The sequence below is a fragment of the Bacillus rossius genome, chromosome 5 (assembly GCF_032445375.1).
Source record: "Bacillus rossius redtenbacheri isolate Brsri chromosome 5, Brsri_v3, whole genome shotgun sequence".
NCBI classification, from domain to species: Eukaryota; Metazoa; Arthropoda; class Insecta; order Phasmatodea; family Bacillidae; genus Bacillus; species Bacillus rossius.
In genome coordinates this window covers 22,079,324-22,107,247 of record NC_086333.1, presented here as the reverse complement: position 1 = coordinate 22,107,247, position 27,924 = coordinate 22,079,324, and the positions used below count along the sequence as shown (strand labels likewise).

Below are 27,924 nucleotides of genomic sequence, written 5' to 3'. Positions count from 1 at the left end.
CGGTGAGCCCCTCCTATTAACTGTTTCGGCATAGTATTTTATTTCTCTGGTTTTCATTATGGCACAACATAATTATTTTGAATTTCGCCTAGTGGTCCCGATTTAAAGACTCTTGTGTACTCCGAAGTAACTGAGTTAGTTAATTTTTTTATTCACTTTAAATACTATTATTTATCACAAATGAACTTTTGATTTTTAGTTGTGCCCAACATAACTTTATAGATAAATTATATTTTATGTGATTTCTAATGAGTCATGGATAAGCAACCTAGTTTATCAGTGTCGAAATAGGTAACCTTGGGCATAAGCCGCAATGGAAAATTACTTATAGCATAGTAAACATTTATGATTAATATAGTAATGTTAAAGTGTGGCGCCCATATAAACTTAATATAGTAACTATAATTCATATCATATAAGTAAATACAATTATAGAGTGACAACTCAAGGGGTTTCATTTTGCTTCGAAACACATAAGAGGTTACCCTATAATATTAGTATAAATTACAGACTGTCGACCGTACGTGGGGCCCGATATTTTGTCAAGTAATTTTTGCTGAGTATAATCATGAATACCAGAGGGAGGTGTCATAACCGAGGCAATACCGGATCTAGGGACAGCAGCATGTCCGAGGACAGAGACGAATCTGATCAGCCCAAGGAACACTTGGAAACTATCTCAGTTTTAGTTCCTACTCCTAGTGGCAATATTGACTTAAATAACTTGCTCCAGGGACTCATGGACAGGTTAGATGCCAACGCTGCTGAAATAAATGCCAGGTTAGATGCCAACGCTGCTGAAATGAATGCCAAATTAGACTCTAACACTACCAGGTTAGATGCCAACGCTGCTGAAATGAATGCCAAATTAGACTCTAACACTACCAGGTTAGATGTCAACGCTGCTGAAACCAGTGCCAGGCTAGAGTCTTATACTGCACAACTGACTGGCATACAGCAAAGTATCCTCAGCTTTGAGAGTAATCTCAAGTTAGAGCTGCAGGAAGTTAGGGAGTCAGTATCAGTTGTAACCAACCGGATAACGATACTAGAGTTGAACACTGATCAGAAATTAGCCCAGCTTCAGAATCAATGCCAAGACACCACACAGAAGATACAGGAGGAGTTAGGCAGTGTGTCAGAACGCTTAGAACAAGTGGCCCAACAGGCTGCACAAAACCTCTGCAGTTTGGACAACACTAGTCAACAGGTGCACGAACAAATGGCACAAATTTCACACAAAACGGACGAACTAGGACACCAACTAGAACAGCGAGTAGGTAGTCTGGAAAATCGCATGCTTACCCTCAGGTTGGACAACCTGATGGATAGACCCATCACTACCGCAGTTACGCCCATAGCTATCCCTAGTAACGTGCCAGAGACTGCTTCACCAGTTACTACACCACATGCAGCACATTCTAGCCTTTCTCCTGCACTTGACCAAGTGGCCATTATGCACCACCCGGCCAGACAGTGGTCAGAGGCCATGCCTCGTTTCGCAGGTGGGGAAAATGAAAACCCCATGCGGTTTTTAAAAAAATTTGAGGAGTATTCAGCCATGTTTAAGCTGAATGACGAGGAGAAATTAAAATGCCTGAATACTGCCCTCCGCGAACATGCGTATTACTGGTGGGAAGTAATACAAACTTCGACCCACACATACGCAGATTTCCAAACTCAATTCAAGCAGAAGTTCTGGAGTGTGCGAATACAGGGCCACTTAAGAGCCAGGCTGCATGGGGAAAAATTTGACTATAAAAAACATAAGTCTCTGGAAGCCTATCTCTCGAGCATGTTCGAACGTACCAGATATTTAGATCTACCTATGAATGACGAGGAATTTATTTCCATGTTTCTTGGACAACTACCCTAAAGTACCAGTTACAGCTAACTGGTAGGAATTTTTCGAATATTACCGAGTTTAGAGAACAGTTACTGGCATTCGCCAGGCTAGAGCAGCAGGGGCGGATTAATACCACTGAACCAGAAAAGGCACAAGCTCAGAAATCACCTCCGCTTTACCAACAGTGGCAGCGCGGCGGGGAACAGCCCAAAATACGAGTCAACACCGCCAAATGGAAGTTTCACCACACCGGTAAATGGAACAACCGGCAGAATCGAATACATAACTCGAACTTCTGGAGCGGGAAATGGAGTCATCCCGGTGGTGACGAGTACGAGCCGAGCCACCATGAACAACCCCGTAACAAGAGTTCGCAACACGAAGAACAGCGGCTTCCCAGGTACGAGTACCCAGAGCGACCAAGATCACCACGTCAAGGGTACCACGACCGATTGCCAAGATCACCGGAGCAGCAGCAACAGCTAGTGTTCCCTCCCAGTGGAGCTGAAACCGTCCAGTCAGCGAACACCACGACGAGTTTCCCCACTCACAACTTCCCCTCGTCCACGTCAAAGTACCAACAAGGATACTTTGCGCGGCAATCACCAATCCCTCCCAACAGCAGCCAGATGCAGCAGCTGCGACAACAGCAGCAGGCCAGCTCATCATCAAACGCCGCCTTGGCTAGCATAGCCAATGTGACGGCGTTAAACTAGCAAGGATTAGTGGTGATACGCCCCGATCATTAGTCCAGGGACCAGACATGGGGGTAAATGATTACCAACAGTTAATCCTGTGGAGCGGCAGACCGGCGTACATCCCTCATGAGGCCATATGCCTGGTTCGGTCGGAGGCGATACCCAACCAATATTTACCCATCTGCGACGAGAATCCGGATCAGGATAAACTTCCTAGCAGGGAAGAAATTGAGGATTTAATTAGAGCAAAGCTACACCTAGAAGCCAGGAATAGGCAGAAGCGGAAAACCAGGCGCAAGCTACACCGTTTTAAGGTCGGTGACCTTGTGCTGTTAAGGACTGCGCCAACAAGCAACAAGTGGGCGAATGTAACGAAGAAGTTATTCCTACTCTACAGTGGACCCTACGAGACTCTCCAGGTACATCGGGAGAACTGTTACACCTTAAAGGAAGTGTCAACAGGTATCAATGTGGGAAACTACAACATTAATCATTTAAGGGCCTACCACACACCAGTGGTGCAAAATATATAAGATCAGAGTATACAAAATAGTTAGCTGTATGTATACTGTACTGTTATTGTGCCTAGAATTATTAATAAGATTTATGTGTAACAGTGAATTTATACCGGAAGGTTATGGTGTTAGTCAGCTGAGTTATTTTTTTTTAATTTTGTGAACTCAGTTGATTTCGGCTAGGTGAAGCGTAGTCTTCCTAGCATTTATGTGGTTCAGTACGAGAGTAAATGCTCTTGTCCTTAGGCAGAGACCTAGAGGATGTACTGTGAACCTGGTGTACAGTATGTACATGTTTATTGGCAGCACCTAATAGTTCGGTTCACACACACGAATTAAGTAATTTTAATGTACACTGTCAGTACAGGCTGTATATTGGTGCTAATGTATACCTAGGCAATGTTCTGTTGTAAACACAGACACCCTGGCACACTGTGTGTAAACAAACAAAAAAACACTGTAGAAATAGAAAATAATGGCTTACCTTGTTATGATCCAGGCTACAGTTTTTTTTTTTACCTACCTATTTCCTAGGCATTCCTCATTTCTAACACTTTTCAATCAGTAGTAAATCATGCTGACTAGGATTGTAATCCCACAGGATTACCCTATCTAAGTGGATATTTACTTCATCCACAACTTCCTAGATATCACACCTGAAGAAAGAATTAGCTTGAGGGCTGATCGCGCATTGCCGGTGATTTCGAGATGTTAACTATGGGCGCCACCACGTGGAAGGGCACGTGGACCCGGCGGAGTCTCTCACTCAGGGCGTGACGTAGCCCAAGTGGGGACGAGTTACCAGCCCTTTCTATCCTAGCTACCCAGACCTGGCCCGCTCTAGGCGTCGGGCACGCCACACTCCTAGACTCACTCACCACGTGATTAAATAAGTACTCACTTTATATTTATTCTCCAGATTTAATTTCACTAACACGTCTCTCTACACGCCCGTTACACGTTACACATTACACGGTTAAAAAGCCTGAGGCACGAATCGGTTTAGGTGAGGGCATGGTCCACACACGTGGCCATGCTGCAAAGTATACTTATTACACGGTGATGAAAAAAACTCGACTGAGACAATTAATTAATTAAACAGCCCGCTGACCGAGAGCTGCCCCGAGGATGACGAACGAAAGCGATTTAAAAAGAATTAACGATACAGAAATTACTTGGTCAGTGATGAACAAAGGTTGAGGTCCCCGGGGTGCTGGCGCGTCTGCTCTCGGTCAGTGATGAAGATGGACTGGGCTGAGCTCATCGCTCGCAGGTGGCAACATGGCGCCCTTCGCGCCAACACAATTACCGTTACTGTATTCTACGACTCCGTGCCCCGGCGAAAGTTGAGTAAATTACAGATAAACATTAAAAATATATAAAAATTACTGACAATGGAAAGTTTGTTACTATTTACTTATTTAATGATAATTCATATAAAAGCATTCCTATCCTCGTCCAAGTCCGTGCCTGTTCGGGTCCGCCCGGGCAACGTCTATAGTTATTTAAGGTAACTTATTTAAATTAAAGAAACACAAGTAAACTACACAGCACTGGGGCGATGATGGATGAAAACAACAAAAAGGCTTACAATTAATATTAACATAGCAATTTTAGGGATCGCCGCACTGCTTCTAAGCGCCCTCTTGTGGTAGTTCGTGGCGCGCAATTCAAACACACGACTACGTACATGGCGGTACAAATGCCGGGGAAGGGGAGAGGAATGTTGAGGAAACGGAGACTGACTAGGCTCATGGGGCGTAGCCCCGGCTGACGTCAATTGCCCCCCCCTCGAATAGCCGGTCATGTCGACGTTTCCGCTGGGTCGCCTGTGGGCGTGGTCGCCCCCTTATCAACAACAGCTGTGCTTCCTCGCGATCCCTCGGGGTCGTAGCGTGTATCGCGGAGCCGGAACTGGGTCTTGTGACGCCCGGTCTCCCCTCTCTTCCCGCGGTGTTTCGTCTTCCTGCGGTTCGGTTACTGTCACCCTGAACGTGGAGTCTGCCAACGAGTAATGCAGCGGCCATAATGGCTCGTCCGGCGAACCCGGCCTACTCTCTACTTCCTCCGGCCACCTTATCAGTGGTTGGGATGTCGACTGGCCCTCCGTCACTCCGGGCGTGTCCCTGAGAAATCTCCTGAAAGGCGAGACGTCACTCCCCGAGTCTTCGAACAGCCGCCTCGGCCGGACATCTGAGACTGCGAGGGGCGTCGCCTGTCCCGCCCCCAGGTCCGGGAAGCCTCTGAACCCGCCCCCGTCTGTTGGGGTGGACGTGACCAGCTGTGCGGCCGCCCTCCCGTCTGTCTCGTCCGCCGCCTCCGTCTCTCTCTGCCGCGTCCCTGCTCCGTCACGTCTCGTTCCCGTCTCTTCCGCCCCGCCCGCCGCCTCCGTCTCTTCCTGCCCCGTCTCCGCCTCGTCCGCCGCCTCCGTCTCTTCCTGCCGCGTCCCTGCTCCGTCACGTCTCGTTTCCGTCTCTTCCGCCCCGTCCGCCGCCTCCGTCTCTTCCTGCCCCGTCTCCGCCTCGTCCGCCGCCTCCGTCTCTTCCTGCCCCGTCTCCGCCTCGTCCGCCGCCTCCGTCTCTTCCTGTGCCAAGCGCACATCGTCCCGGTGATATTTCGCGGCCCGGCCTGAGGGTAACTTTATCACGACCGCCGTGGGCCCCGCCTTGACCACCGCCACCGGGCCAAACCACTTTGGCGCCAGGCCGGCGCAGAAGTTGCGTCGGCCGGAGGAGAGGGGGTGGAGCCTCGCGTAAACCAGCTGGCCTGGTTTCAGTTCAGGGGGCGGGCGGGTCGTCTCGGGTGTGCGTTGTGCTTGGTAAGCTGCCTGGTTACGTCGCGCCCTATCGTGCGTCTCGGCCAATCGCCTCAGGCGTCCTTCGGGGCTCTCTACGTCCGGGTCCGTTTGTTGTTGCCGCACGTGATATTCCCCGGGGAGGGTGAGGTTCCGCCCCTGGACCATGGTGGCTGGTGTTTCGCCGGTTGCCGCGTTCACCCGTCGCCGGATGCAGTACAGAACGTCCGGGATGTGCGTGTCCCATTGGGCGTGGTCATCCGCGAGCCTCAACCGCAGTTGAACCTTCACCTCTTGGTTGCGTCGTTCCGTGGGGTTCGCGCGGGGGTGGTACACGGGGGTGGTGTGTAGGATTACCCGCCATTTTCTCCCCAGCTGCGCCCACCGGCGCCCGACAAATTGGGTGGCATTGTCCGACAACAGGACCCGGGGGTACCCCCACCTAGGAAAAAACTCCGTTTCCAGGCTGCGTGCAATGGTGCCGGCGCGGATGTTCGCCAGGGGGTAGGCCTCCACCCAACGCGTGTAGCAGTCTGTCACCACCAACAAAAATCTTTTCCCTCGGGGCGTGCGGGGATATGGTCCCATTAGGTCTATGGCGACTGTATGGAATGGCTCGGTGGGCTGCCTGGGTACCTGCTGGGCTGTCCCGTCGGTGCGGCGCGCCTTGTGCCTCTGGCAATGTTTACATCTCCTCACGCAGTCCCGTACAAACTTGTTTACCCCTGGCCAGTAGAACTGTTCCCGCAGATCGCGTCGCGTCTGGTCTGCGCCGGGGTGTCCGGCTAGCCTGTTCACGTGATACATGTCAAACACCTCCCGGCGGGTGGCGGCTGGCGCGAACGTCCGCCATTGGCCAGCTGTCCCCTTAGGTCGCGCCTGCAGTGTCCCGTCCAATACACGGTAGCCTTCACATTCTCCGCTCCCGCAACGGCGCACGATCTCCTGTGTGTCTGTGTCCGTGAGTTGGGCCGCTCGCACGTAGGCGTCTAAGTCATCAAGCTCCGCGCCTGGCGGTAATGTCGGTGTGACGTTAAGGTTTAGGGCACACAATGCGGCTTGGGTTGTCGGGGTGCGCGGGGTCCTGGGTATGCGCCCGCTGGGTGGTGGCAAAAGCTCCTCCCACTCCGCATCGTCACAGGCTGTGACGGTGACGTCCGGATCTCGCGACAGCTCGTCCGCTAGTTCGTTCTGTTTTCCCGGTACATGCTCGACTTCGAAATCTAAGGCCTGTAGAAGCATGGCCCAACGCGTCAGCTTCGAACGTCGCCCCTGCATCGTGGCCAGCCATTTGAGACATTGGCTGTCAGTTCTCAGTACGAATTTCTGCCCCTCCAGGTGTGGGCGGTAGCGTCTGAGGGCCCAAACTACGCCTAGACACTCACGCTCGTTCACGCTATACCGCTGCTCGACGTCGCCGAACTTGGCGCTTGCATATTCAATCACCCGAGGCTCGCCGTCGTCGCCGAGTTGTAACAGGATGGCCCCGATGCCCTTCTCGCTCGCGTCTGTTTGTACGATCAGGGGTCTGCCTGGGTCCAGCCGCGCGAGTAAGTGGCACTGTTGAAATCTGCATTTTAGCTCGTCAAAAGCGTTCTGGGCTTCCACGGTCCACCTGAACGGACGTTTGGGTGACAGCTGTTCTGTCATCGGCGCCGCTACTACCGAGAACTCTGGGACGAAGGCTCGCAGCCAGTTAGCTAGCCCCAAGAACTTTTGCAGTTGCTTGCGCGTGCGTGGGGGCTCCTTGTTGATAATTACACTCAGCTGTTTTTCCGTGGGTCGGTTTCCGTCCGCGTTAACCACTAAGCCCAGGAAATCTAGTTCTGTGGTCCCCAGGTGGCATTTTTCGCGATTGCATGTCAGACCATGGCTCGCCAGGCGTTCCAAGACTAATGCTAAATGATGCGCATGTTCTTCCCACGTCTGAGACCAAACAATTATGTCGTCCAGATACGCGGCCGCAAACTTGCCCGAGTAGTTGTCTAAGACCCGTGTCATCATCCCTTGGAAGGTAGCGGGGGCGTCCTGTAGGCCGAATGGCATCGCGCAAAACTGAAATCTCCGCCCGTCTGGGGCTGTGAACGCCGTCTTGGGTCGGTCCGCCGGACGTATCGGCACCTGCCAATACCCAGATTTTAGGTCGAGGGAAGAAAATATCTTGGTGTTACCCAGGCCTGAAAGTGTGTCGGCTATGTTCAGCAGGGGGGGTGGGGCATTAATTGTCACTCTATTGATAGGTTTGAAATTGACACAGAAGCGTAGTTTCCCGTCTTTTTTTTTCTGCCAACACGACCTGGAAATTATACGGACTTTCGCTAGGCTCAATTATCCCGTCATGCAACATGTCCTGAACCTGGTCTAGGATGGTCTGTTTACCAACGTGGCCGTAGCTACCGGGTGGGATAAACATTGGCTCGTGAGGATGGGTCGGGATGGCATGCTCAGCTATGGTGGTACGTTTCAGCGGGTCCGCGGACGCAAACACATTACACTGATGATCGAGGACCTGCTGGATGGTAGCACGAAACTCGGGGGGAACTCCGTGCTGGAACTCGTCGAGACTGACCTGGTTTACTGCTGGTGGAGTAGGCTTACCCAGCCCGTGGATGGTCCGCCGCCCCTGGGTGCCGACATGGACGCAGCCGGCCCGGATGTCGATGGCTGCGTGCTGCTCGTAGAGCCAGGGTAGCCCCAGAATGACGTCATCACGTAACTGCTCCACCACCAGCGCCGTCGTGACGGACCGTTGGTCCCGCACGTCCACCTCCAGCGTCGCGACGCCCTGGGTGTAGCAGGCGTCCCCCGTGGTAGCCAGCTGGAGTTGGCCCGGGTGGTACTCGAAGTTGTCACGGCCAATCACGCGTGCCGCCACACAGTTGTGGCTGGCGGCGGTGTCAACAAGCGCGTGGACTGCGCGCCCGTTGACAACCACCGGAATGCGCAACAGGTCGGCCTCCGCCGCTCCCACGTGACCCAGGAGAGGCCCCGCCGCCGTAGGTCTGTTGTTGTTAGGTGAGGCGGGGGAGGTGGGCTGTCTTAGCGCGCCGCCCCCTGCCGTCCGTTTCCCGACGGCTGCTGCGCCGCGAAGTCAGGCCGGAACTTGTTCCGCACCGGGCAGTTCTCGTGCCAATGGAACGTGCCTGGTGGACACGTGTGGCACTGAGGTGGTGGGCTGCCGCCGGTAGTCCGTCTCCGCCATGTCAGCTGCGCGTGGCCGCTCGGTCCGGGTTCGTCGCGCCTAGCTTGGTCTCGGGTGGGCGCCGTGTAGGGCACCAGCGCCTTGGTGTCGGCGGGCGTCGTGTCTTCCTGCTTGGTGCTCAGGGTGGCGTGGATCCTGGTCGGTCTGACAGCTCGTAGGTCCTGCTCTAAGACGCGCGCCTGTTGGACGAACTCCTCTGCCGGACGCCGCGTCATCGGGCGTAAATACGGGCGAAATTCCGGGCGCATCAGCTCAACTACCCGCTCCAGCACTCCGGTAGGTTCTTCTCCGGGAAACAGCCGCTTGTACAGACGTATTTTTTTCATGATAAACGCCTCCGCCGCCTCCGTCGCGCCTTGCTCGAGACAATACAGCTCCGTCCGCACTCTCATCTCTGTCCTCACGTCCGCGAATCTGGCCTCGAACAATCTCGCGAACTCGGTCCACGGCATGTCATACTCCTGGACGATCTGCCACCACGTCTTGGCGTCGCCTTTGAGCGCGGTGCTCACCCTGTTCGCCCACTCACACTCCGGCACTCCGTAGCGATTCAGGCGTTCCCGACACGCGTGTACAAATCTCCGCGGATCGTCGCTGGTTCTGCCCGCAAATTCCGGTAGCTCCACGTGTCCTATGAGAGGTACCCTGCTCCGTGGTGTGTCGGCGGCGTCTCTCACCGGGCTGCGGCCTGACGGGCCCGCTATTCTCACGTGGTGGCACCACTGGCACGTGTACCACCCGTCTTGAAAGGAGATTATTTCGGACTTCGCGAAACACGCCGTGTGCTTGAACGCGCGACAGTTCCGGCACCAGCCTCCCTCCCGCGTCTTGCCCTCACACTCCGCATCCGTGCACTTCCCGTGTCCCGCCTCAAACTGATCCGCCCGTTCTGCCTGCTCGTGGTTCGGCTGCGCTTCATACTGTCCTACGCACACGCACGTGTCCGTCCACGAAGAAATCGCCGTCCCGCTCACCTGGCGCGGTCGCGCGCACATAACACAATATAAGCTATTCTTTTGAAACAACTCACTTGCCTTAATCGCGCCCGGATTTTTGTCAAGTCCGTGGTTGTCCGACATGGTCGTGTGGTGGTGAGGCCGGTCGATTGCCCCTCTTCCCTTCGCTACGCGACGCGACGCGGATGGCGGTACACACACACACTGACCTGGCCCGGCTGCTGTTGTCGCGAGGAATGCGGCCACCTGGCTGCTCGCAGCGAATTCCTGGAAGCGCGCGCCCGGCTGGTCACGTGGCCGGCGCGCCAGAGTCCCGCTATGCGCTCCGCGCGAACAATAGTTCCAGCGCGAACTTTAGTTCCGCGCGCTCCGCGTAACAACCGCCTATCTCACACGCTCGTACAGGTCTGGTTTTCGCGGAAGATGTAACTCGCCCCACGCTCTTGGGCGCCATTTGAGGGCTGATCGCGCATTGCCGGTGATTTCGAGATGTTAACTATGGGCGCCACCACGTGGAAGGGCACGTGGACCCGGCGGAGTCTCTCACTCAGGGCGTGACGTAGCCCAAGTGGGGACGAGTTACCAGCCCTTTCTATCCTAGCTACCCAGACCTGGCCCGCTCTAGGCGTCGGGCACGCCACACTCCTAGACTCACTCACCACGTGATTAAATAAGTACTCACTTTATATTTATTCTCCAGATTTAATTTCACTAACACGTCTCTCTACACGCCCGTTACACGTTACACATTACACGGTTAAAAAGCCTGAGGCACGAATCGGTTTAGGTGAGGGCATGGTCCACACACGTGGCCATGCTGCAAAGTATACTTATTACACGGTGATGAAAAAAAACTCGACTGAGACAATTAATTAATTAAACAGCCTGCTGACCGAGAGCTGCCCCGAGGATGACGAACGAAAGCGATTTAAAAAGAATTAACGATACAGAAATTACTTGGTCAGTGATGAACAAAGGTTGAGGTCCCCGGGGTGCTGGCGCGTCTGCTCTCGGTCAGTGATGAAGATGGACTGGGCTGAGCTCATCGCTCGCAGGTGGCAACATGGCGCCCTTCGCGCCAACACAATTACCGTTACTGTATTCTACGACTCCGTGCCCCGGCGAAAGTTGAGTAAATTACAGATAAACATTAAAAATATATAAAAATTACTGACAATGGAAAGTTTGTTACTATTTACTTATTTAATGATAATTCATATAAAAGCATTCCTATCCTCGTCCAAGTCCGTGCCTGTTCGGGTCCGCCCGGGCAACGTCTATAGTTATTTAAGGTAACTTATTTAAATTAAAGAAACACAAGTAAACTACACAGCACTGGGGCGAAGATGGATGAAAACAACAAAAAGGCTTACAATTAATATTAACATAGCAATTTTAGGGATCGCCGCACTGCTTCTAAGCGCCCTCTTGTGGTAGTTCGTGGCGCGCAATTCAAACACACGACTACGTACATGGCGGTACAAATGCCGGGGAAGGGGAGAGGAATGTTGAGGAAACGGAGACTGACTAGGCTCATGGGGCGTAGCCCCGGCTGACGTCAAGCTATATAGCTGGCTAGAGAGATCACCTTCACTTCTCTTTAGATTAATTTTGACAAGAAAGAAAAATGCACATTAATCATTGAATTTCACTTGTTTACACCATACAGATAGCACTCAGTTTGGTAATTCACTGTCTATTTCTTGATGTGAAAAGATTCTTCAGTGATGAGTGTAGAATGTTATTATTTGTTAATTGACAAAATATTATTAAATATCTGTGAGGTAATTAATAACAATGCTAAAAAGCTAGTGATGTGAAAATGTGATTTAATGTTGTTTTATGGGAGACCAAATGAAACAATTATGATTACTAAATATAATCAGAAATAACTGTAAAATATTAGAATATGTGCATATCAATGTTAATGGCCAGGAATGTGCTATTCCTATATACCAGCAAGTCATTTATGAAGTTCTAGTAATCACTGTAAATATTTATTTAATATGTGCATATCAATGTTATTGTGTTTGAAGTTTAATTATGTGTTCCTGCACTGAAGTTTAGTTAATGTTTCTAAGAACAAGTTGATTGTAAATATAATATATATATATCATAATGAAACAAATGTTTATTGTTATAGGCAGAATTCCAGGAAATGTTATTATTTCTGCCATAAAATTAATGTACTAACATAATAATGTTTAATAATGAAGTTTAACAAACAACTATTTCAATTGATGGTATGATACCAATTGTAATAAAACAAAGCTTTCTTTGGCTGGGTTAAAAATAATTATTTTCAGCCAAAATAACTAAATGGCATTTGTGTAAATAGTTATCTATTGTTGTAGACAAGTAAAAATTATCACATTTATGTACACAGCATTTTATCATGAACATGGGAAAAAATACCCAATCTCAACAATAGTCCACATCTGATTTCCACTATATTATGTAGTTGTGTTATTATGTTAATGAATTATGCTTATTTTATTTAATATTTTTGGTTAATATGAGTTGTATCAAATTATGTGTGTTTAATTTAAGATTTTAAATTTTTAATAAGTAGGCCTATTTTAAACCAAGGTTGCTTACCCATTATTTAAGGTTAGTTAGGGTAGCAAGTAAAGAAGAATTTTTACGTTCCGGTGTCTGCAGCGAATGGAGAATAAACTGTACGAGGTAGTTCACTTGGACGCTTAAAGTTAAAAAGCGCGGGTGCATTTAGAGGCTAATATATAACAGTTTAATGAGTGTTTATAGTGTACACGAGTGCGCGGACGAACTACGGACCGAGATGAATTCTTCTTGATCCTCGTCTACTGCATGGGGTAGTAGCATCAGCAGTGACAGCGTCCACCCCATCTGTCAGGCTTTGGGCATGACGTCCCACCGCAGGCCTGGGGTGGAGCGGCCGAGAGGTATATCCAGGCATGGGTTGTCTGGAATGGCTGCCTCAGTCCTCGCTAGCCTGGATCACGATGTCAATGTGGTGACATCAGTGGTTGTCATTGGCTTGGACGGCGTCCCGGTCAACAGCGTCCAGCGACGGCGTGTATCTGCACATTGAGCGGTATTGCTTAGTACCCGCCACACAAAACTTGTTGATAGCAGCCTCGTAATTCCCTGCAGAATCAACTCCTACCTTGTAACCAGCAGCAGAACGAGTTTTCTTCTTTGTTCCCGAGACCTTCAGCGAGGTAATAGACACCTCGATTCACGACGCCGGGTGTTTGTTTACCAGACACTTGTTGATAGCAGCTGCCTGCTCCCAGGATGAAGAAATATGGTGTGAGCCATTACGATTCTCAACTGTCACGAAACTCAGTGTTACCAACTTTTGGCAAATGTCAAGTTTCAGTGTTTGAATTTGAAATTATGGTACGACCTAAATTTAACCAAATTAAAGGTAAATTTGGTGTGAATTAAGGCCGAGAGCGGCATCTGTGATAATACTAATTATCTCAGAACACTGAAACTTTAGTTTAACTATTTTTCAGTGTTTATTTATATGTCTTTCAAGTGTAATTATCTTTAGGGTTTATTTATTTCTCTATGTTTAATGTTGTGCAAAGATATGTGACTAAGAGAAGGTGATTTTGTCTATGGATCGGCGGATCTTTTAAAAAATGGAAAGGAGTGTGGATTGTTAACGATATAAGTTTGAGAGAATAAAATGAAGAAGGAAGTTTTAGTGGCTGGTATCAGCTATGTTATCAGCTGATAGTTCACTGAATAAGTGAACTGTTGTGCCCCTGAGCCAGGGCGAATGCTATGGTAATATTTAATTACCGGGGCTACTTTTATCCGCTGAAAAATGTCGCGGCCTCGTCTCTGGTGAAGCTGTGGAGACGGGGTGGGCGTCGCTCGGTCGTTCAGTTGTGTTGTTTGCCCGGCGCCAGCTCTTGGGTAGAGCAGCCTCACACTCTGAGGCGGGAGTGGACAGTTCGGCCCAGTGCAGCTGACCGAGGACGTGCTGACAAGGAGTGGTTAGCAGGAAGATTGGGTGTAGAAGAGAGGATGCCCACGGTCTCACAAAGAGTCGCTAGCAGAAAGGATGGAAGTTGGAGAGAGGGATGCCCGCGGTCTCACTAAGAGTCGCTAGCAGAGGATTGCCCGCGGTCTCACGAAGAGTCGCTAGCGGATGGGTGGGCAGAGAGAGGTAGAATGAGAGAGAGAGAGAAGGAAGCCCGCGGTCTCACTAAGAGTCGCTAGCAGAGGATTGCCCGCGGTCTCACAAGGAGTCGCTAGCAGATAGGTGCGAGAGAATGAGAGAGAGAAGGAAAGAGAGAAGGAAAGCCCGCGGTCTCACGAAGAGTCGCTAGCTGAGGAAAGGAAGATGAGGAAGTCAAGCCAATGATACCACTTTTGACTGAGGTAATATTTATTCTCCCAGATAGGCTGGGAGAGAGGAAAGCTCACAATGATAACTATTCTCCCAGATTGGCTGGGAGATGAGAGATGTCTAGGCTTGTTAGCCCGCACAATTTATACAAGTTTCTTCTAGAACCATCTGTGTTAAAGTTTTACATATTTCTATCTCTTTTGCCTGATGATGATCTTTTGCATTTTACAATATTATTTCCACATCTACAAAACATACTTCCATCATACACTTAATAATCTACCTAAATATTTACAATAATAACATCTATAAAATAACTATGATACATTGTCTCTTTATATTTACACTGCCATCTGGTGGCGAGTGGTGGCACTACCAGGGCCATGGCTGCAGTGTTGCGCCGCGGACAGGACTGTGACCCGGGTTTTTTATTTAATAAAGAGGAGGTACGACGTCAGACGCCCCCCCACTGGAAAAGCCCGGGTCTAGGCCGTCCGCGCGCCCTCCAGCAGGCGCATGATGCCTTCTCTCCTCGTAGTTGCGAGCGTCAGGGCGGGCCCGCCGGTTCCGGACTCCCTGGGTCGCCATTCACCAGTGTGGCCCGTTCGCAGCCGGTGACATAATCTGCCAGGAACAGTGGGGGCCGGCGGCATCGTCGGCGGTGTCTCTGGTTGTCCTCAGCTGGTTCCTCCACGTTGACCCGGAATTCGGCATCGGCTAGGGAGGCTCCATGCCCCCACCCACCTCGGGTAGGGGAGGGTGGTTCTGTTGTCTCAATGTGTTCCGGTTCTGTCACCAGGGGCTGCTCCTCTGTGGTGTTTACGCCCGCCTCTGGTGTCCCCGTGACATCAAGGATCTGAATTCGTGCTGGGTGCCTCCGGTGCTGTCGCCTCGGGGTCGTGGCAGGGGCTTCTGCAGGCCTCTCCATTCTTGTCCTTGGGCTCGGTGTTCCCTGGAACAGATGCTGCATTCCTTGGGGTGAGACAGATTGGTGGTTGTCCGGCATTGTTCCTGCCACATCTGTCGTAGGATCCTCCACGGTATTGCCCCCTTCTGGGAGTGCTGTTTTCCGGATGTGGTCCCGGTGTACTTTTCGCCTTTGCCTACCCCGGTGCACCAAATACGTACTTTGACTTAGATGCTTCAGGATGCGGTGTGGTCCCGACCACCTGGGGCTCAGTCCAGCGCAGTAGTTCCTAATTGCATTGGATAGGGGATGTGTGCGGACATACACGTGGTCACCTGGCTGTAGCTCTGGTGGTTGTCGTGTGGTCTGCGGAGTTATCTGCTGAGTGTAGGCCCTCTGGGGTTCTCGCGCTGTTGTCAGCTCAATCGCTTGCCACCGACAGCGATCCTCGGGGTCTTCTACTTCATCTGTCATTCCGTGGGCCGTCCATTCACCGTGCATGGTCCGTATCTCATCCAGTCCTTCTGCTTGCTTTGCTCGTCGATGCTCAGCATCTGAGGAGGTGCATTGGGCGTCGAGAACTCGTTGTTTGAGTTCGATCAGGTCCGCTGGGGGTGGATCATCTTCCACAGTGAGCAGGCGACAGGTCATGTCTCTTGGCCTGTGGTCGTGTGCTCTGTGGTAAGGTGGTATGCTTCCTAGTGTATATACTGCCAAGCGCTCACGTTTACCTAAATTTACCAGGCCTGATGCTGGTGAAATCAAGGCATCCTGCTCTACCAACCATGGCTGTCCGAGTACCAAATCTTCTCTGAGTCCTTCTACCACGACTGCTGAAGTTTGGGTCACCATCTCCCGTATACCCACAGTGATGATGGCATCTCCAATGGCTGTCCCAGTTCCAGTGTTCGTAGCAAGGCGCAGGGCACAGCGTCTGGGTGTGATATCTGCGGGTGGTACACAGTGCTGGGCGACGAATACATGGCTCGCCCCTGTGTCTATAAGTGCGGCAGTCTGTCTCCCGTTCAGGGTGATGGGGATCCGCATCAGTCGGTTTTCTATCGTGGTGAGCTGCCCCAGTTGTTCAATGTTGTTCTCTGTGGCTTGCGGCAGGGGATTGGCTGGCACGGGGGTTAAGTCTGTAGGTCCTACACCCCCTACTGCCCGTTTTCCCGCCGGTTGTTGTTGCTGTTGGTGTCTCTGGCAGTCCTGATGCCAGTGATACGTGCCCTGTGGGCATCCAAGACGGCACTGTGGTGGTCGGCCTCCATCGCGCCGATTGCCTGCATTCCGCCATCCTGGAGATGTGTTTTGGTCTTTCCCACCAGGTGGGCCCTCGAGCGCCTGTGTTGCTGTCCGCCATGGACGTTCCTGCGGTATGGCCCTGCTTGTCCCTGCAGGTGCTCCAACCTGATGTCTGGGTCCTCGTTCGGGGATAGTTGTCCCGGTCCGACGTCCCAGGAGGTGTCGTAGGTTGCCTTCTGTAGCTGTTGCCTGTCGAACATAGTCCTCTACTGTTCCATTGCAGTATGGCCTGATGAATGGTTGCAATTCTTCTCGCATTAACGCAGTAACTTCTGGCAAAGCTTGCTCGGGGTCTTCTCCTGGGGCTATGCGCCGGTACAGACGCAGCTTGTTTGCCACGAACTGCTCTACTGACTCTGAGTCCTTTTGGGTCTCGCCGTAGAAGCGAGCCTTACAGCTCATGACTGCCATGCGGTCGTCGAAGCGCCATGTTAAGCGGGTAGCGAACTCCTGCCACTGCATGTCATAGCGTCCCCACAGGTTCCACCACTCACGAGCTTGCCCGCGTAATTGCTCACTCGTGCGTTGTGTCCATTCTTCTATCTGCACCCCGCATTGTGTAAACCGTCCCTGACACCACTGCACAAACTCGCATGGGTCCTCATGCGCTAGCCCACTGAACTCTGGTAGCACTATGCGTCCTGTTGCGGTAGCTGTCCGCCCCATATGCACGTTTGGTTGCACTGCTGGGCTTGCAAGTACCTCCCAGTCTATGAGGTTTGCCCCTGCCTTCTGTGTTGGTGCCTGTGTGGGCCTTGGTGTTGCTATTGTATCCCAAACCAATGTACCCATTGCTAAATCTGCTCTCACTGGTTTGCACTCAGATGTGTTGTGCCACTGTTCCTCTCCTGTCATTAGGTCCAAGTCCCTTGGTGGTTGACCTGTTTCGCCTGTGGTTGTCAGTCTGTGTGGTAGCATTGTGTCACGAATTTCTACAAGTTCTGTCCTGCACACATTCTTCTACACTTGTTTAGTGAATATACACATTTCGGGTCGCCGAATCCTGCTGACTGTTCATGAACTCTGGTAGTCTCGATGATGGAGTGCCACACGTTCGGGCGCCAAATGTCGCGGCCTCGTCTCTGGTGAAGCTGTGGAGACGGGGTGGGCGTCGCTCGGTCGTTCAGTTGTGTTGTTTGCCCGGCGCCAGCTCTTGGGTAGAGCAGCCTCACACTCTGAGGCGGGAGTGGACAGTTCGGCCCAGTGCAGCTGACCGAGGACGTGCTGACAAGGAGTGGTTAGCAGGAAGTGTAGAAGAGAGGATGCCCGCGGTCTCACAAAGAGTCGCTAGCAGAAAGGATGGAAGTTGGAGAGAGGGATGCCCGCGGTCTCACTAAGAGTCTCACGAAGAGTCGCTAGCGGATGGGTGGGCAGAGAGAGGTAGAATGAGAGAGAGAGAGAAGGAAGCCCGCGGTCTCACTAAGGGCCGGGACTATAGTCGGCATTCGGTTATCACCCAGTATCCGAAATCCTCTTCAGTGCGGAATTCGTATTATAGACCTCTTTCGGTAGCTGGATGACTGCTAGGTACGGATGGCTCTCCACTCTTGAGTGAATGAGGTCTGAAGCTCTATCGAAAGTCTGTTCGGCGTATTTCATAACGTTTTGTTGACAATGGCGGCGGATTTGGATGAGTTAAGAAATCACATAAATGGAGTTTTTGAATTTTACGAAGAATTGGAAGATCATGTTCGGCTTCCTAAACGATATATAAGAAATACGCCAGATCCCTTTGAAATCTACAGAGAAAAGGAGTTTCAAAATAAATTTCGATTCTCAAAAGAGGTGGTTAGAAATGTCCTGTACCCATTTGTTCAGCATTTGGAAAAACCAGATAATCGTGGTTTGCCGATTCCTGCAGAGAGGCAGTTATTGTTGGCCTTGCGGTTTTATGCAACTGGGAGTTTTCACGTAAGTATTTAAGCTGTATTTATCCATGGACTGTTTTGATGTCATGTAATGATAGATTTTAACTGGCATAGTAGGCCTAACCTAAACAAAAGTAAACAAATAGCTGCTCTTATGTAAAGATTTGTCGTGAATGTGTTTTAGCTTTGACTTCGTACTGTTCATGTAGCTCGTAACAGACACATAAATTTAATTTTTTTTTTATCATAAATTAAGTTTGTTGGGACTTGCCTCAACGTCATACCTACACCTTGATCTATTGTACCATGTAAATTTCCATTGCAAATACAAATTAATAGTGTAACAAGAATATATGTATGTTATAATTTATTTCACCACTCATTTAATTTACCTTCTTTATATATTTTACAAAATTTTATACTTTTTAGGTACTTTATTACTTTGGTACATGTAGACTTGTAGACATAACAGAAAAGAGTGGTATTAAAACTATAAGGAAGTTCTTCTACTCATATGTCCAGAATTAAAAACAACTTTTAAAAATTTAATAAAACTTATGTTGCAGTTGAAAGTTAAATATATGATGTTAAATATTCTCATTTGGTAACATATTTTTACCTTGTAAGTTTGCTAAGTCAAGATTGTTAGTTTTGTTTTAAAAAGTAATACTATACATTACCTATCATGTGTAATTTATAAATCTTTTTATTTTTACAGGAAGTATGTGGGGACATGAGTGGCCTAAGCCGAAGTACAGCGGGAGCAATAGTTAAAGCTGTTACGGAAGCTCTAGCTGGACAGCTGAGACACCACATCAAGCTACCCAACACAGATGAGGAAATGAATGGTGCTATGCAAAAATTTTTTGAAATTGGAAATTTCCCTGGTGTTGTTGCTGCAATAGACTGCACTCATGTTCCAATTGCAAATCCTGGAGGAGATAGAGGAGAAGTGTTCAGAAATAGACATGGGATTTTTTCTCTGAATGTCCAGGTGGGTTTAGCGCTGTCTACGTAAAATTTCATAAAACCAGCCTTGTCCCGTTCTCATATCCCTTAAAGCAAATTTAAAAATGGAGATAAAGAAATATTTCTCTCCTGGTCCGACTTTGAAAATAAACTATCGCTGTTACTGAGCCACCAATATTTTAAGTTTATAAAATAAAAAAGTACATTATGTGTTGGAATTGCTTTTGAAAAATAAATTAAGCCTTACTACATTCTGTAAAGCCATGTACTTAAAAATATATATATATATATATGTACATACATACAATGTGCTATAAAAATTTTTTGATTACATAAACAATGTAGCCACTTTTTATGAATTTTGAAGTAAATTTATTTTTATATAATGTGGTAAAAGTTACGTATGACGTATCCAAGTTAACCCCTTGATCCTGATAGCATGATCCTGTATAATTGATCCTGTGGTAAATGATGGTGGTTGTTTTAATTTATTGTGTCGACAGATCCTGGACTCAAGATAACATGAAAATGAATTTTGATCACAAGTTGAATTCAAAAATAAAATTTCACTAAACCTGACAATTTGTTTGCATTGTAATATTATGTTCAGGATCTGTCAATGTAATAAATTAAAACAGCAAGCATAATGTACCACAAGATCATGCCATCAGGCTCAAGGGGTTAACTTGGATACATGAAACAGATTTTTTACCTAAAATAGTTTAGTTTATTCTATTAAAAAGAAGTATAACTTCAAATGCATGTAAATACATTATCTTTTTTAGTGCTAAGCCAATTTTAACATAAGCCTATTCTTGTTACACCGCAAATGTATTTTTGGTGCAGGTTGCTGTCAGCGCCCAAATGAAAATTATTGACATTTGTGCTACAAGACCTGGTTCATGCCATGATGCAAGAATTTTTGATGGATCAGGACTTAAGGTTTGCTTCGAAGAACAACGCATAAAGGGCATTATGCTAGGAGACAGTGGTTATCCGTGTCTTCCATACCTGTTCACACCACTGCTAAATCCACAGACAGAAGCTGAAGAAAGATATAACGTCGCTCATATCCGAACCAGGAATATTGTGGAGAGGACATTTGGTGTTTGGAAGCGAAGATTCCGCTGCCTTACTAAAAAACTGGAGCACAAGCCTGAAAACATTGTCGCTATAATTTGTGCAACTGCTGTTTTGCACAATATTAGCTTAGATGTCGAAGCGCCTTTACCAGAAGATGAATTTCCTTGGGTTGATGTGTTTGGTGCTCCTATAGCAGCAGAAGCAGCTGCTGGGAATCGCAACAGATTAGGTCATCTGATTCGTGCAGATTTCATTCAACGTCGGTTTATGTAATATATTTCAGTAAAGATTTTCTTGTTTGATTAATCCCTAGTACTGTAGTAAATGTTTGCGTATTTTATGCACTATGCAAGACTTTTTTTTTAGTTTTGTTGCTGTATTACAGTTTGTAAAATTTTATTCACCATATTTTTAACAAATTGAAGCATACAGCTGGTAAGCAACCATGCTTGGCATGTCATGTATCCTACTGTAGCCAAACATAAATACAAACATAGCCATGTGACTCACATATAGCATGTCCATATAGTGTTTACGTTTATCAGCTAGTTATCCAATCATGGGAGTGTAGGTTTGCAGACTACAGCCCTTCCCCAGATTTAATATCTTTTTTTAAATAAAAAAAATATGGTTAGGTTAACATGCAGCTAAAACTGCATGCTAATACATATAATAATCATAATTGTGTTATTAGTTCAAGAGTTGCCATTAATAATTGTTTTTATAAATTTAATGTTAAAAGGTTAAATTTCAGGAAGCCTCTCAACTAGAGTTTTACCTGTCTACTGTGTTTCTTGGCGGGAGTAAGCGTGTTTTATATGTTTATTTTTAAGTATAATATTGTTATAGTTGTACTAGAAATATTTAATAGGCTTCTTACTGAACCCCGTGGTGCAGATTTATTTTGTCATAATTTACATTTTTTCATGGTGTTAAGTATTTCTGGTGATTTTATTGTTTTGTGCTGTATAAGCAGTTTAAACTTACTTTTGTATTTGTTTAGTTACTTTTTATGTGGTTAGACATTTTTTTGTACCTAAGTACTTAGTACCATGAAGAGTCCATTGGTGTTTTGGAGTTACTGAAGATGTTTTGTGCAGCTTGACATGTATTTATATCATGGTCACACTATAGCGGCCACAGTGACTTGTGACTATTGAGAAGCATCAATAAAACATATTGAAAAGAATTTGGTGTCCAAGATACATTATTTAATTAACCATTCATCAACAGTGATGTTGTTTTCTGGAATGTAAATCATGCATAACTAATTTTCATGAATGTGCCCCCCTTTCCAAAATATTCAACTAGCCAGGAAAGGCTACAAACCTTAAAATATTATCTACAACTTTTGTTTGAAATAATTATTTATAGACAAACCACTACTGAAAGGGTGGAAAAAAAAAAAAACAAGGTTTAAAGACAAAAATTTTTTTAACACCATCATTAAGTAAATGATAAAATCTAGAACAATTGTAAATCTTTTAAAGGTAATGTATTACTTGGGCTGAAACAAGTTTCAATGGATTAACTATTACCATTTAAAGAGGGATTGAAATAACAAAAAATTAAAACTTATTTTCTATCACATTCATTTGAAATTTATTTTAAAACAATGTTACTATTATCCAAAGCCTTGGCCTAAAATAAATTTTACATGAACCACATATTAGTGGTAGACATAGAATATAGTTTGGAGTTTAAAAAATTTAACTACCTTAGTAGGCATATTTTTTTTAAAAAGCTATTTAATGCTGGATCCATTGAGTTAAAACCATTGCTGCATTGAGTACGAGAAAATGTTAAAATGTTCATTTTGGAATTTTGGAGAATGTATGGTATGCTAGGTACATTAAGTTCTTAAATTGTTACTAATGTTTATTTTCCAGAAAAAGACAGTGTTTCAAAATCTACCATATGCCTGTAGGCCATGCAAAAGTGATTTTTTTTTTCAATTTATTTTGTTTTCAAGAATATGAAGCACAACTCACTTCAGCACAATGATAAATGAGGTGCTGAGTTTCACTTTTTGTTATAACTGTTTAGTAATTTTTTTTAAATATGAGTATGATGTAAATTGTTTTTATTTAGATTTTGTTCTAGTTTCTTGTTGAATGAGTAGATTAAAATGAACTTAGTTTGAGAGATGTCATAAACACCACAAATATACAGGCAATTCAATGTTATTAACTTGCAATTTATTAAATTAAGCAGGGTAGCTGAATAATGGACAATACAATAATGCAATAACTATTGGAATTGTTGCAGAACTGTTAATTTCTCATTTTTATGAGAAAATTTGCACCTCGTGCCACTTCTCCATATGCCTTAACATTATGTTTACAGTGAATATTGAAGTGTACATTTGTTTCTAACTAAACTTTGTAAATAAAAACCAAATTTTAACATAATGATTATGTGGGTTAAAAAAATTATTTATAAGATAAACTACATAAGGCTGATGTTAGTTAAAATTCTAATGACTTTTGTAAAAAAAAACATTTGCTATAAATAGTAGGTACATATAATTAAATAAATAAACTTTACTAGGCAGATGTAAATTAGAGTTCTAATCACTTTAGTAAAAGTAATAGAACCAGTCATCTATAAATAGCTTATCATTGTTGAATTATTTATGTTTTAACATACAACTTGGAAGAATAAATATGCACACACAAATATCCATAAAATTTCCAATGACAAAATTCCCTGATGAGTCATTTGAATGATTTACATACTTTACAATTTTCTTAAAGAATTAAGGACAATTCAATCTACACCATCCCTATAGATGCACTAGTTCTAACAGAACCTTGCATATGCCATTTTACACAATGTGTGACTATGTACTAGAACACCATCTGAAAAACCAAATACATGTTTAAAGTCTGGATGATGGCATAGCAGAGCATGACATTTCTCCCTCAAATTACTATCATTGAGAAATTTCCATGACTTTTCCATGTTTTAAGTAAATTTATTGCTTTTCCCTGACTTTCCAGAATTTGAACAACCTGCATATTAACAAGGAAGTTTGAACAAAACAACAAGTTTATCAGTTATCCAAGTATTTTTTTACAAATAAAAAAAATTAATTTAAATTCATCAGAAATATAAACTTCTGAAATAATATAATTAAAAATGCCAAAATAACTTAATTCTATGCTCTTCAACTTCCTGAATTTAATAAAAAAAAAGGCTGAGATAAAAAATTCCTAATAGTTTAGCAGTAATCACCGTTTTACCATCCCATGTAATAAGACAATTATTTGTTTCTTGTATTACGTACACAGCCTTACTTCCATAACACCATTAACGAAGTGTTTTTTTTTCAGTTTTGTTTTTAATGTTAATTTCATCATACAAAAGTTATAAATTATAAAGTGCTGCAACATTATAAGCCCCCTTCAAACTTTAATCATGCAATTAGTACAAACAGGTTTTGCAATTAAAAGTAAATGAAGATAAACATTTTTTTATTTTATGTAAATGGACAAATTCTAAATACAAAACTAAATTAACAATGACAAAATTTCTAAATACAAAATTACATTGTTGATAAATTAACTTCAAATATTTTCTGTACTTTTATGTTCATCTGCCTGCAACTGGCGCAACAAAAGTTGTTCCCTTGCAAGTTTAACCTTGTGTAGCTCCTCATTTTGCCGCATTACCGCAGCATGCAACTCAGCATCTTGTTTAAGTTTTGCTGCATGACTTTCCCTAAGCATTCTAATCTCTTCATCAATTTTCTCAATCCTTTTCTTTACCTCTGCCTCAACCATGTGGGCGGACTTTACAGAAAAGGAGCCCTTCTTGTTAATTGGCAGTTTCGGAGCCAAAAACGTTTCATCTGCAAATAAATTTATTTCATGTAATACAACATAACACTTCACATATATTTTTGCATGCTTTAAGAGAACATGTGGGAATAATTTTTAGCCAAGATACATTTGCTATACAAAATATAGGTACTAGTAGCATAGCTGCTTAGATTAGCCGCATAATAGATTTAACTTACTGATGTGAAGAGCGCATCTGAAAAACAAAATACAAAATTTTTTTTTAAATAAGAACTAATTTCTAATCATTCTGTAACACGGCGTTGCAATATTTTGAGTACCTAGTTTATCTGTAATGCACCGTTTTATGGTTGGTTAAGTTAACTACATCTAAAATACTTGATTAATCATGAGGTATGTACTGTTTTAAAAATAAATAATTTAACCTTACCAGGATTATCAAAGTTCTGGGATGTAGTAGGCCTAGCAGCTCCAATAATTAGAGGTGGGGTGTCTGGAGCATCTGCCACTTCATCCATTGCGACTACTTCTGCACAAACAGTTGTGGCACTGCAGTCAGCCCTGGCATCCTGGAGGTGGATCGTGTTGCTATCCCATGCCGAAACCACCTCCAAATCAAAATAGGGCTGGATAGAGGAAACCACAGTTGCCATTTCTTCCAGCTGAGGTGGGGAAACAAAAGCTTTGCCCCCACCTGTTGCCATAGCATGACTTCTTTCTGTTTGACGATGCTTCCTTGCTGTGGTTTTTGTCTTTTCCCAACACCTGGAAAGTTAAATTGAACACTGATATAATAATTTATTGAAACTTTAATTTTAGTGTAATACAGTTTCAACATAAAAAACATGAAACGAAAATTAATGGTCAATTAAGAAATTGCTACTAATTAGCAAATACATCATACTTGATACTAGAAATCTCAAAGCAGTACAAATGTGTCTTTATAAAAGCCCATATCTTATGTACAATGGTAATTGTAACACATATCCAAGTTGATTCCTTAATACTGTGGAAAGATTTAGGACTTAACAAAAGCTTGTGATAGGCCTATACCAATTAAAAATTGATAGTAAGATGAATACAAAAGAAAATTTTTTTACTAGATCTGATATATTTGTTTGTATTATACTTTGTTATGTTTTGGAAAGGATATTTCGACTTACTTTAAAACAGCAAGCACCATGTGTACCACAGGATCAACTGATATAATTAGTTTAATATATTCACACATACCTTTTTAGCTGGCCATCATCTCTTTTAGTTGTCACGTTACTTGCGTTAAACTCCAAGGCTATAATTTTCCACGTAGCCTTCTTTTCAGTATTTGAAACAGAGTCCGTTTTCTTATTTTCAACTATGTTCTTATATTTTTTTATCAAGTCAAACAAAATGTATTTGTCTGCTTGAGTGAACGCGATATTTTTCGGCGTACTCATTATCTTCACTGACAATTGCACACAAAAAATAAAATATCTACGGTCACCAGACACTAACCTCAACAAATTCAAACAGTAATTTAATTAGCGTGTGTTTAAAATATGTCAAACGTCACAAAAGACGATCGAAACAGACGGGTAGCTTCCTATACTCATTTGGAGTACTATCGGTAAGTAGAAATTTGTACTATGTTGCCATATTTTCAGATAATGTGAATGTGAAAGGGCTTTCGGCTGGCAGTCATCCGAAAATCGTTTATAGGAAACGGAAGGTGAACAAGCTGCCAGAGGAATGACTGTTGAAAGCGCTTTCGGATAACGACTATAGGCTCGGCCCTAAGAGTCGCTAGCAGAGGATTGCCCGCGGTCTCACAAGGAGTCGCTAGCGGATACGTGCGAGAGAATGAGAGAGAGAAGGAAAGAGAGAAGGAAAGCCCGCGGTCTCACGAAGAGTCGCTAGCTGAGGAAAGGAAGATGAGGAAGTCAAGCCAATGATACCACTTTTGACTGAGGTAATATTTATTCTCCCAGATAGGCTGGGAGAGAGGAAAGTTCACAATGATAACTATTCTCCCAGATTGGCTGGGAGATGAGAGCTGTCTAGGCTTGTTAGCCCGCACAATTTATACAAGTTTCTTCTAGAACCATCTGTGTTAAAGTTTTACATATTTCTATCTCTTTTGCCTGATGATGATCTTTTGCATTTTACAATATTATTTCCACATCTACAAAACATACTTCCATCATACACTTAATAATCTACCTAAATATTTACAATAATAACATCTATAAAATAACTATGATACATTGTCTCTTTATATTTACACTGCCATCTGGTGGCGAGTGGTGGCACTACCAGGGCCATGGCTGCAGTGTTGCGCCGCGGACAGGACTGTGACCCGGGTTTTTTATTTAATAAAGAGGAGGTACGACGTCAAATATAAGGTACCAAAAGTCTAATGTATTCAGTACTGAAGTTTTGTGTTCGGTGAGCCCCTCCTATTAACTGTTTCGGCATAGTATTTTATTTCTCTGGTTTTCATTATGGCACAACATAATTATTTTGAATTTCGCCTAGTGGTCCCGATTTAAAGACTCTTGTGTACTCCGAAGTAACTGAGTTAGTTAATTTTTTTATTCACTTTAAATACTATTATTTATCACAAATGAACTTTTGATTTTGGTTGTGCCCAACATAACTTTATAGATAAATTATATTTTATGTGATTTCTAATGAGTCATGGATAAGCAACCTAGTTTATCAGTGTCGAAATAGGTAACCTTGGGCATAAGCCGCAATGGAAAATTACTTATAGCATAGTAAACATTTATGATTAATATAGTAATGTTAAAGTGTGGCGCCCATATAAACTTAATATAGTAACTATAATTCATATCATATAAGTAAATACAATTATAGAGTGACAACTCAAGGGGTTTCATTTTGCTTCGAAACACATAAGAGGTTACCCTATAATAATAGTATAAATTACAAATAATTCCCAACTTAACAAAATAAACCCTAACTAAAGCGAGACAGTTAACGATTCGCGCTACGTTCGCGCGAAACGGTAACATTGGTTATGCCAGCATAACTTTTTAATTAACTTTTTTAAGACTTTTTCTTGTAACAAAAGTTTAATAGTTTTTTTAGCTCCGCAAAATTACGTAGTATCTACAAACTTTTTAAACTAATTTTTAGTGAATTTTTTAAGGTACCTACTTTTGAGTTTCTAAATAATCTGTACTTATTTAAGGTTAGGTATTTTTTATTATAATTGCCAGAATATTATAGGTTGCATATTTTTAGAAAGGTAAACAAATAATTTATTAGTTGTATTATTTTTTTGTATTTCGAGCGTGCGAATTAAATATTAGTTGGTAATTATTTTGGTAGATACAGTATAAAGTTAGTTGGTATTTATTTTGGTATATACAGTGTAAAGTAATTTTAACGTGTTGCAATTTGATGGTTTTTCGCATCATTTGGTTGGATTTAAATTTTTTTATTAAATGTTTAGCAAAAATTTTACTGATTTTAATTTTTTCCCATTATCACACATCCTTAATGTTTTGCTTTTTTTTTACTTATTGACCAGTAATCTGCTTGCGTGTTTTCTTCAGGCCCAGACCCTGTAGCGGTCAGAGTAACGGTAAATGATCAGGTGGTGTTTTCAGAGAGTTTTAAAGTTAA

At 44.7% G+C, this 27,924-nt stretch overlaps 2 protein-coding genes and 1 long non-coding RNA gene across 3 annotated transcripts; 2 read left to right on the top strand and 1 right to left on the bottom strand.

Annotated features, from left to right (window-relative positions):
- Positions 1-212: 212 nt before the first annotated feature.
- Positions 213-15,824, top strand: LOC134532223 (uncharacterized). Its single transcript, XM_063368644.1, has 3 exons — positions 213-834; positions 889-1,276; positions 15,687-15,824. Exons 1-3 carry the CDS (start codon positions 569-571, stop codon positions 15,822-15,824), a joined length of 792 nt encoding a protein of 263 aa, XP_063224714.1. The 5' UTR covers positions 213-568.
- A 2,179-nt stretch (positions 15,825-18,003) lies between these two features.
- Positions 18,004-21,680, top strand: LOC134531635 (putative nuclease HARBI1). Its single transcript, XM_063367397.1, has 3 exons — positions 18,004-18,482; positions 19,158-19,433; positions 20,255-21,680. Exons 1-3 carry the CDS (start codon positions 18,186-18,188, stop codon positions 20,762-20,764), a joined length of 1,083 nt encoding a protein of 360 aa, XP_063223467.1. The 5' UTR covers positions 18,004-18,185; the 3' UTR covers positions 20,765-21,680.
- A 2,170-nt stretch (positions 21,681-23,850) lies between these two features.
- On the bottom strand, positions 23,851-25,795 carry LOC134532342 (uncharacterized). Its single transcript, XR_010075134.1, has 3 exons — positions 25,528-25,795; positions 24,725-25,059; positions 23,851-24,344 (listed from the first exon to the last, which is right to left on the bottom strand). It is a non-coding gene; the product is annotated as an uncharacterized LOC134532342 (long non-coding RNA).
- Between the last annotated feature and the right edge of the window lie 2,129 nt (positions 25,796-27,924).

Bases quoted from the DNA above. Each gene is read 5' to 3' on its own strand.
- LOC134532223 (XM_063368644.1), top strand. From the start codon at position 569: ATGAATACCAGAGGGAGGTGTCATAACCGAGGCAATACCGGATCTAGG. The intron at 835-888 runs GTTAGATGCCAA...TAACACTACCAG, and splicing joins TTAGACTCTAACACTACCAG to GTTAGATGTCAACGCTGCTG. The intron at 1,277-15,686 runs GTAGGTAGTCTG...CGCTGTTGTCAG, and splicing joins GACACCAACTAGAACAGCGA to CTCAATCGCTTGCCACCGAC.
- LOC134531635 (XM_063367397.1), top strand. From the start codon at position 18,186: ATGGCGGCGGATTTGGATGAGTTAAGAAATCACATAAATGGAGTTTTT. The intron at 18,483-19,157 runs GTAAGTATTTAA...TTATTTTTACAG, and splicing joins ATGCAACTGGGAGTTTTCAC to GAAGTATGTGGGGACATGAG. The intron at 19,434-20,254 runs GTGGGTTTAGCG...TTTTTGGTGCAG, and splicing joins TTTTTTCTCTGAATGTCCAG to GTTGCTGTCAGCGCCCAAAT.